At 56.3% G+C, this 10014-nt stretch overlaps 1 protein-coding gene across 1 annotated transcript in view; it reads left to right on the top strand.

The window, feature by feature from the left end:
• The window catches only part of TTYH2 (tweety family member 2), a 31980-nt gene that overhangs the window by 11826 nt on the left and 10140 nt on the right, over positions 1–10014 (top strand). Inside the window, exons 5-9 of the mRNA XM_007454388.1 lie at positions 3996–4091; positions 4582–4654; positions 9057–9126; positions 9396–9451; positions 9936–10011. Coding sequence (XP_007454450.1) covers positions 3996–4091; positions 4582–4654; positions 9057–9126; positions 9396–9451; positions 9936–10011 — 371 coding nt within the window. The remainder of the gene's footprint in view (positions 1–3995; positions 4092–4581; positions 4655–9056; positions 9127–9395; positions 9452–9935; positions 10012–10014) is intronic.

The following is a 10014-nucleotide window of genomic DNA, read 5'->3' as shown; positions in this document are numbered from 1 at the left end:
CCCCCCCGCCCCAATTTGTTGCCTCCCCTTCAAGCCATTAGCAAAGGTCAGAGTCTTTACCACAATGTTGCACAGTTTACTCTGGATTCATTTCCCCTTTATGAGAAAGCCCCATCCCAGGCTGAACTGACCCAGAGAAAATGCTTCTGATGGCCTCTGGCCAGAGACCTCCCCATCCAGGGCTCTCCCTTCCCCCGGGTAGGAGATGGCCGGGCCCCGACCAGGGGGAGCTCATGAGGCACCCCCCCCCAATGCCCTGGACAGCGCTCCTTGTTCCTCCCCTTCCGCCCATCCAGCCCCTGCCTTTCCAGATGTCACCAATGCAGCTTCCCAGCAGATTATTTTTCGCTCGCGTGCAAAAACACCTTTCTCCCAAGTGACCGAAAAGAAACTGCCAACTCTAAGGACTGGTTGTGACTTGTGACCCAATACAGTGGCATCTGATTAGTCCTGTGACATGAGGGACAGTCATTGCCTGAGCCTCCTAAATCTTTTTGTCGTGGAAAGTAGGTATCCGTTTTGACCCTGCCATTCTCTCTGAGTGGACCTAACCTGGGGCCATGTACACCGAAGGGCCTAATGCGGGCACTTTGAGAATGACTGTGGTGAAATAAGTCAGAATGTATCAACCGGGACTTACGTTTAAGATGATTTTATGAAAAACTGGGGTAAGTGTGGTGACCGCTGCACAGTATCTATTTCAATGTGGGTGACTGAGAGCGTCCTCTGGAGCCCCCATCCCCAACTTCCACCCCTGTTCAGGTCTAGTTCAAGGTTAGCACCTGTGGCTTCTGAACATTAGTGATGTTCTGTCCCTTCCCCTCATCTGCTGTTTGCTCCCGCCTCTTGCCTGAGCTGCCCTAAAACAAAAGCCTTATTTTATTCTTCATGACCTAACCAGCCTTAGGGGCTGGGTCTCCTTTGGGAAGCCTCCACATCTTTGCTTTCCAAATGGTTCTAGAGCACAGCCATCCGGCTAAGCAAATTCTTTTTAGTACTTTTACACAAGGCCTGGCTAAGTATTGGAGGCAATTAAAAAGCCAAGAGACTCCTCTCCGGAGATTTACAAAGGGTGTAACAGCAAGCGCATCAACACCGGATATGGGAGGAGCTGAGAGAGTAGGGGGCCTGAGCTGCTCCTGCGAGAGCCAAGTTCTTGGTTAGAAACACATCCCCAGGTCATCACCAGGCTCCTCTGGGAAAATGCAACCGCCTCGCAGAGCTGTTTCCAGGAACCCTTCACTACACAAGGAGGCGTGGATGCCATGAAACACAGTCATCGTGGAGAGTCGGTTAGAAGCAGTCCTAACTGATTTCCTGCTAATGTGCAGAGTAGAGGAGAGAGAGGTAACAAGAAACCTTTATGTTGGAAACATGAAACCAGGACTTTGAGAGGCGCCTGGTGGCTGGCTGTGTCTCTTGTAGGAAGGCTCCGAGACATGGAGAGTCTGGAATTCCTGGTCCAGGCTCTTCTCCCACGGGCCTCAGTTTAACAATCTGTAGAACGAGGTTCTTTTTTAAAAAATTTATTTTATTTTTTGCTGCGTTGGGTCTTCATTGCTGCGTGCGGGCTTTCTCTAGTTGCGGCAAGCGGGGGCTACTCTTCCTTGCGGAGTGCGGGCTTCTCATTGCGGTGGCTTCTCTTGTTGCGGAGCACGGGCTCTAGGCATGTGGGCTTCAGTAGCTGTGGCGCACGGACGCAGGAGTTGTGGCGCACGGGCTTAGTTGCTCCGCGGCATGTGGGATCTTCCCGGACCAGGGCTCGAACCCGTGTCCGCTGCATTGGCAGGCGGATTCTTAACCACTGCGTCACCAGGGAAGCCCTGTAGAATGAGATTCTAATGCTAGATGTTCCTGAGCTTCTTTAAAGCTCCGACTCTGATTCTAAGAAGACTGGCTCTTGGTGGGCTCATCCTAGTGGAGGGCGGGGCGGGCTCTGCACTTCCCCAGAGCCGCTAGATCCATTCCTGGGAGCTCCAGAGACTACAGTGGCTGCCCCGGCTCCGCTCCAGGCAGGGAATCGAGGATTTTGATTAGTCCCCTTTTTGAGGCGTTTAGCCTCCATTCGTAAAGGGGGAAGGAACCTGGTGTGGCTGCCAGGCGGCCTCCAGCGTGCTCTCCCCCACTTGGAGCTTCTTTGTCACTTTCTTCCAGCTCCACCCCACTCCCTACCCACACTCCAAGCTCTTTCTTACCCTCCTTGTGGTATTAGTGAAGCAGAAAACCTTTGCCGGAGAGAAGTCAACGAATTTACTTGGCTTTTGCATCAAGAGACGTAATGATCAGAAGACTTCCCTCTTCTGGGACTAGGAGAAGCCCCTCCTCTCTGCTCCCTGCCTTCTCCGGCCACCAGTCCCCAACGCTCAGACTGGTCCCCCAGCGCAGGGCCGATGGAAGTGGCTGCTCAGCGAGGCTGGAGCTGAGCTGTGAGGGCACCTTGGGATCCTGTTTGGAAGGGAACGAACCAGGGTGCTTTGCTTGGGATCTTGTCAGCACCCTTGGACTTGAGTACCCTGGGCTCTGCATCCCGTGCTTTGGAGAAGCAGAAAAGCAGGGACCCCGGAATCCCTCTGCCTTTCTTTGTTTCCCTTTTCATCTAGCGAGCACTTAATCCTCACGGAGTTCCGGCCTCCTTCACAGGTTTGCAAACTGAGGCTCAAGGGGGAGGAGGGAGTGCAACTTGCCAAGTTCTTCAGCTTGTGTGACTGCCTTTCCCCATCACCTCAGCCCTGGGTGGGCAGCAAAAGGCCAGAGGAGTGAGGGACTGGGAGGCCTGGAGGTTCTTGGTGCCCTGGGATGGCCTGGCCTGGCCTCCCTTGCCCCACCCCGAGCTCCTGATGGTCTGGGGATGAACCCACTCATCCGAGAATCCCCTGGCCGTAAGCTCGGTGCCTGGCACAAAAGGTGGTTGAAATCAAAACCTAATCAAGGGCTTCCCTGGTGGCGCAGTGGTTGAGAGTCCGCCTGCTGATGCAGGGGACACGGGTTTGTGCCCCGGTCCGGGAAGATCCCACATGCCACGGAGTGGCTGGGCCCGTGAGCCATGGCACCTGCGCGTCCGGAGCCTGTGCTCCGCAACGGGAGAGGCCACAACAGTGAGAGGCCCACGTACCGCAGGAAAAAAAAAAAAGAAAAAAAAAAAACCTAATCAAAAGGAGATATGTATAACTGAATCATTTTGCTGTACACCTGAAACCAACACAACATTGTAAGTCAACTACGTACACTCCAGGACTTCCCTGGCGGTCCAGTGGTTAAGACTCCGCGCTTCCACTGCAGGGGACCTGGGTTCGATCCCTGGTCGGGGAGCTAAGATCCCACATGCCGCTGGGTGTGGCCAAAAAAGAAAGAAAAAAACTATACTCCAAGATAAAATAAAAATTAAATTTTAAAAAATAAAATAAGCTACAAGGATATATTGTACAATGTAGCCAATATTTTATAATAACTATAAACGGAGTATCACCTTCAAAACTTGTGAGCCACTATATTGTACACCTGAAACTTATGTAATATTGTGCAGCAGCTATCCTTCAACTTTTTCAAAAAAGTTTAAAAAAAAGGGAAAAAAATGTAAATGAAAGGAGAAATTTATTTCCTCGGTTGCACCAGCCATGTTTCACATTCTCGTGGCCACACGTGGGTAGTGGCAGAGAGAGTGGACAGTGCAGAGGTGGTCCACTTGCATCACTGCAGAAAGTTCAGGGGACTCTGCTGGTTCAGACATTCAGCCGGGGCAGGGGAAGGTGACTCCTTTGTCCGGGCAGAAGCGGGGTGCAGCTCCCGGAGCCCAGAGGAGCTGTCCGCCATGCACGCTGGGTTCTTCCTGTCCAGGGCAGGGGCGCCCCCTGGTCTAGTTTGCTTAGCCACTGGCTGTGGGCGGTTTGTATCACGAAGGGTCCAGCGGGCCTGGGGCAGTGGTCCAGGCCTCCCTGGTGGGCCCCAGGTGGGCAGTTCTGCCCTGCTCCCCTGACCATCCCTTCCCATCTGCTCAGGTGGCTCTCCTACCTCCTGCTCTTCGTCCTGGACCTGGTCCTTTGCTTCCTCGCCTGTCTGGGACTGGCCAAGAGCTCCAGGTGCCTCCTGGCCTCGTGAGTAGCCCCACCTCTGGGCCTGGGACAGGAGCTGGCCAAGGGTGTGGGGTGACAGTGCCACCATCAGAGAGATGAGGGCCTGGCAGGGCTGGGAGGATGTAGTGGGGGCAGCAGCCACTGACTCACCATCTGGACACCAAGCCACACCAGGCTTTCTTGCAAGTGTCCCCTCCCTCCTGGGCCTGACTGTTGAGCAGCGGCATCAGAGCCACTCACTTCCTCAGCTTACGCCCTCACTGCCGTGTCTCTTCGGCTCAGGGACCTGTGCCCCAGGCATCAGTCCATATCCCTCTGCCAGCAATCAGCGGGGCGATGTCAGGGCAGGGGCTGAGGCTGCCCTCAGGGCCACTGCAAGAGTCTGGGGGTCGGGGGGACAAGATCGTAGCCGAGAGGAAGGGCGCTGAAGGTTGGCGGGGTGACAGCCGTCACGGGGTCCCCCGCCTGTCGGCCTCGGCCTGGATCCCACCGGCAGCTGCCTCTCTCCTAGGGTGCTGTGCTGTGGGGTGGTGGCCCTGCTTCTCAGCTGGACGTCCCTGGCTGCTGACACTGCTGCGGCGGTGGTGAGTTGGGTGGCCTGGGTGTGCTGGGTGGTCTGACCAGGTGGACCGTCTGTCTGGTGGTGCATCAATGTGTCCTGTCCAGCGTCCCCGGGGCAGGGCCAGCTGCCAGTCTCAGTCCCTAACCTAGAATCCCAGAGTCTCAGGACTAAAGGGGCTGAGCTCATCTGTGCCAGCCCCCTCCCCCTTCAGGTGGGGACACAGGCCCAGGGAAAGGAAGGGGCTTGCCCAGGGTCACGAGGCATTTCAGGGTAGAGCCAAGATAAGACCCTTGAAGCCTGATCCCTTTCCCACCCCGCTGGCCCATTCCCAGCCACGGCTTGTGAGGACGGGCACAGATGACCAGGTGCCTTCTCTCTGGGTATAAAGAACTAACCAGGTCTGGTGGGTGTGGGCGGGGTTTGAACCTCAGGCCAGAGGAGCCCTCCAGCTTCAGAAGCACTCTCCTGGGCCGGCTTCCCCGGTGTCAGGAACGTGGAAGGTGGCGTTTCACCTGCTTCCCGTCCCCTTGCACTTGGACTCACACGCACCATCTAAAACGCAGTGGTGTATGTTTCCTGATGTGGTGCCTCAAGATGTGAAAAGAACAAAACCAAGCGTGCGCGCGCGCGCGTGTGCACGCGCACACACACACACACACACACAAGGTGGGTCAGTAGTGTAAGGGGGGAAGCTTCCTATGCAGGTATGTTTGGTCTTTGATAGACCTAATGCTCTAGAGAAGCTGTGTGCGTGTCATTCATTCATTCGTTTGTTTGTTCACCTGATGTTTGGCTGTGTGGCACTCAATGGTGCAGGTGCCCGGGGGTGCAGAACCAGGAGGACGTGATGTTTGCTCTTGACTAAGTCACAGCCCGCAGAAGAAAGACGTTTAGGCAGATCATTGCAATCCCATGTGAATCGATACATGGTGGTGCACTGTGTGTGTGTGTGTGTGTGTGTGTGTGTGTGTGTGTGTGGGGCACAGGGGGCAGGATGTACCAAGGGATTTCAGGGAACCCCTAGCTGACTAAGGGCCACAAAGTAACCCCATGACCTGCATCCATTCTGCCCTTTCAACCTGGGGAGAAAAGAAAAGGGCTCACTGGAACCCCTCTACCCAAATGCGTGCCTGGCCCAGTGACTTGGGGGCTGGCTGGTGGCCTTGGCCTTGACCACTTTGCATCCATGACGCCCCCAAAATGAGTAGACCCTGGTGCAGCTTGGCTCAGTGGCTTTGGGCAAAGCTTGTCCATCAGGGGGAGGAGGTGGGCGTCTCCTGTTCTGTCTCCCCTCCGCCCATTCAGTGTCCGCTTTGGGCAGGAGGGAACCCTGGACAGGCGGAGCCTACATCCCCGGGGGCTGAGGCCCCTCCAGATACAGGGAAGAGCAGAGGAGCGCGCAGGCCATACTCAAGTGCATCCTGCCCTCATCTGGAGCTGGGCGGGCTGTACGTGGTCTGGAGGGAGCGGCTGCTGGCCTGAGCCACATGCACAGCTGCCTGGCGACAGCCTCTCCTCCAGGGACAAGAGTGGGCGCGGGGAAGCTCGCATATGGTGGGCCCGTCCCCCATCTGCCTTCTCAAAGCAGCGATGGCCTCCAGCTGGCCACCATGGGCTGCCTTTTGGGAGACAGCTCCTTCCCAGCGGGGGCTTCAGCTCCCAGCTGAGGGCCCTGGGATGCCAGGGAGCTGGAGAGAAAGGCCATTTCCCTAATTCGATTAGTCAGGCCCTTGTGTGTGAGAGAGAGAGAGGGTGAGGGAGTGAATGGGCCTTTGATGGGGCTACAGATCCTGCTGCATTTTAATAGGAAGTTGGGGGTGAAGGAGCCAGGCCCTCAAAGGCTATTGTGGGGAGCTTTTGTGTAGCCACTGCCCCTGCTCTCTGAGCCTGTGTGGTTTTTTTTTTTTTGGGGGGGGGGGTTTGTTTTTGAGATCTGTGGGACCAGAGCTCCAACACTGCCTTCCTGCTGCAGGGGTGGCCTCACCCCCTGCCTTCCCCATCCCCCCACCCCGAGAAAGGGCCTCCAGGAGTGGAGCGTTGCCCCTAAGAATGTGATGGGGAGGGAGCCGGGAGCCGGGGAGCTGAGCCTTATCTGCTCAACCACCCCCTGTGCAGTCTGGAGTGTAAGGCAGAGGTGAAGGGCGAGGGGCAGAGAGGAGAGAAAGCGCCCAAGGGGAAGGAAGGGGGAGAGGTGGATTCCGGGAGAGAAAGGAGGAAAGGGTCACCCAGGTGCTGTGGCCGCAGAGCACCACTGACTGAGCGGAGGTCTCCCTGGTGGGAATCGGCCACGGAGGGACGGCGGGCCCACCTCACTGGGCCCTGACCCAGTGAGGGTTGTTGTTTTTTTTAATATTTCATATAATCTTATTTTAATAGTGCAAAAAATAATCTGCTTCCAATCAATAAAGGAAAAACTTCCAAAGAATTTTATAAAAATAGCCAATACTTTGAACAAATACAAAAGCAAATAAGTAGGTAAATATTACAATTATATACTCCAAGCCCAAGGAGCCTGGCCTCTGGAACTCCCCTGGCTGGGTCCTCATCCCCTCCCCCGCTCCGCAGCATGGGGCCCCGGGGACGTGACTGAAGTTCCCCGGGCCTCCCTCTCCTTGTCTCCTCTTGTGTAAAATGGGGAGAACAACAGTCGCCTTGAAGGGTTGTTGTTGGGAAGAGATGGGTTGGTTGACCCCTGGGAGGCACATAGTAAGGGTCCATTGGTTTACTGCACATTTACTACCTTTCTAGGAGGGTCACAGGGTGACTCCAACTGCTCAGCGCACCCTCCCCCTCCCCCGCCCCCATCCCCATCCCCGTTGCGTGAAGAAAGCACACGTGTGTGCACATGCACATACGGCCCTCGTCTTCACCGATAGGAAGCTTGAATCCTTACTGAGGGTCTGAAGAGCAGACCTGGCCTGAGGAGGGGGGTGAGGGGCGCATCCCTGGTGGAGCCTCTGCCAGCGGCCTCCTGTCCTTCTTTGGATCCCAAACTTGTTGGGGGTGTGACCCAGACCAAGATGGCGGCCTCGCCCTTCATGTTCCCCAAGGCCTCCCCGTGCCCCTGCCTGGCTCTGGCTCCCCTCTCTCTGCCACTCCTGTAACGAGGGTGAGGGTGCACCCCTGGGCCCGCTGGTGCAGCAGCTCTGATTTATATTAATAAGGCAGTCTGATGATGGACCCTAGTGATTTGAGTATAAAACGGTTCTCCCAGGGTCCTGAGGCATGTGGTTGTGTGAGCATGTATATGTGTGCATGTGTGCGTGTACAGATGTGGCTCTGTGGAAGCTCTGTATCTGGAGGGGCATTTTATTCCCCATTCCCACCCAGACACACACTTTCTAGACCATAAGTGCCATAGTACAGCTTGCCACTGTGTCTCATGCCTAGAACATCGTGTGGCCCCTAGTAGGTACTCAATAAATATTTGTCAATTCGGTGAATGAATGAGTGATGCTCCAGCATTGCCCCCTGAGGCAGCCCTTCCTGAAGGAGGACAGGGCACTGGCAGGAAGGGGCCATGGAGAGGAGTCCCCGGCTTGGAGAGCATGCACTGGAGCAGGGGTGCCCCTTGGAACAGGCCAGAGGACCAGAGCTTCCCCTGGCTGCTCTGAAATGTGGAAGTCCCCCTCTACCCAGTGTCCCACTGCACCCCCCAGGCCAGATCTGGGGAGGGCCTGGCTCAGAGGATGGCATCCTTGCTGCTGCCTCTTCCAGGGCCCAGACGTGCTTCCACTCAGCCCTGTGGGCCCTTGGTGGCCACCTAGCCAGGCTGCACTGTGGTGTCCCAGTCCCCCAACGCAGCAGTGGCAGAGCCCGGAACCCGTGTCCTCTCAGCCCGTGCGCTTCCTTGTCCTCCATCTCATCATGACAGGACCTGCACCCAAAAGCTCAAAGATGGATTCAGCACCAATGTAGTTCTTTAGAAAGAGATTCTGAGGGAGGCTTCATAGGTGGACAGCCCCAGAGCAGGGATGGACTTGGTAGCAGCAAGACAAAAAATAAAACAGAGATGAGCGAACGAGGTCGTGGTGCAAATAACCCTCCAAGACACGTCCCGCAGCTTACCCTTGACCCAGGTCCATCCCAGAAGAGGCATTTGGAAATAAGAGTTAACGGATCGTAGTGCCTGCTGTTGGCCACTTTTCTGAGTACTTTATGTAGATTAATTCATTAGGTGAATAGCGTTTTTCTCTCCATGTGACTGAGGAGGCCGCTGAGATACAGGATAAGGCATTTGTAAAGTTACAGAGCTGGGCAGGGGCAGAGCCAGGATTCGAGCGCGGGGAGGATGGCTGTTGATTGTTTTTGCCCACCTGGGTCTGAGCTGCGGGGTCCCCGTGCCTGGGGCCAAGGGCACCCGGTTCCTCCCAGGGCCCCGGTGTGTGACTTTCCTCCACCCCTCCTGTCTCTCCCCGGCTCAGGGCACCGGCGACTTCTGCACGGCTCCCGACGCCTTCATCCTCAATATCACGGAGGGCCAGCTCCGCACAGGTAACAAGCTCTCGGGCCTCTATGGTCAGAGCCACTCAGGATGCTCAGTCCAGGCCCGTGGTCAGCCAGGCTGTGCCTCTACTTACCCCTTTCAGCACGGTAGTCACCCATTGCCTCCCCACCCCTGTTCTTCAGGTCCAGCTGGACCACTGGGTCATTTCTTAGAAGTTACCTCCTTTGGGAGCTCGGGTACCGGCTTGGCCGCTGAGGATGAATGAGCACCTGGTCACGTGTGAGCTCCTGCCTGACCCAGTGTCTTTGCCTTGCAGAGGTGACCCGTTACTACCTGTATTGCAGTCAGAGTGCAAGCAGCCCCTTCCAGCAGGTACGGCCCGCCCAGCCCAGCCCTCACCCTGCCCCCAGCCCCCTTGGTGGTCAGCTCACTCCCTCTTGTCCCCAAGCCCCAGCACTGACCAATAAGGTGGCATTGGCTCAGTGTTCTTTGCTTCTTTGGGGTCCTCTGCAGGGGACAATGCTCTTGGTCAATGTGCATGCCTATCCGTCACCCTGGATGCTGGTTACCATGCAGAGGCTGTGCAGTAGATCTGGGTTGGGGCCCAAGATTCTGCGTTTCTCACAAGCCCCACCCCCGGGCAAGGCTGTCCCAGCAGGACATTTAGAGTAGCAGGAAGCAAGAGAATGGTGCAGCTCTCAAGAAGCCTGAGGGCTGAGGGGAAGACCTCCTGTAAGCAGGAGGGGCCATGATCAGGGAAGCCACTGCAGCTGCACACGGGGAGGGGGAATCAGGCAGCTGCGGGGGTCTCCTGGGAATCGAAGCTCATGCAGGACCTCGGTCTCTCCTGGCCCAGGCACTGACCGTCTTCCAGCGCTCGCTGACCACCATGCACATCCAGGTGACGGGACTGCTGCAGTCTGCTGTCCCGCTCT

This window comes from Lipotes vexillifer, unplaced genomic scaffold (assembly GCF_000442215.2).
Source record: "Lipotes vexillifer unplaced genomic scaffold, Lipotes_vexillifer_v1.1 scaffold518, whole genome shotgun sequence".
Classification (NCBI taxonomy): domain Eukaryota; kingdom Metazoa; phylum Chordata; class Mammalia; order Artiodactyla; family Lipotidae; genus Lipotes; species Lipotes vexillifer.
Note: the sequence above shows the minus strand (reverse complement) of the source record. Positions and strands in the feature narration are given on the sequence as shown.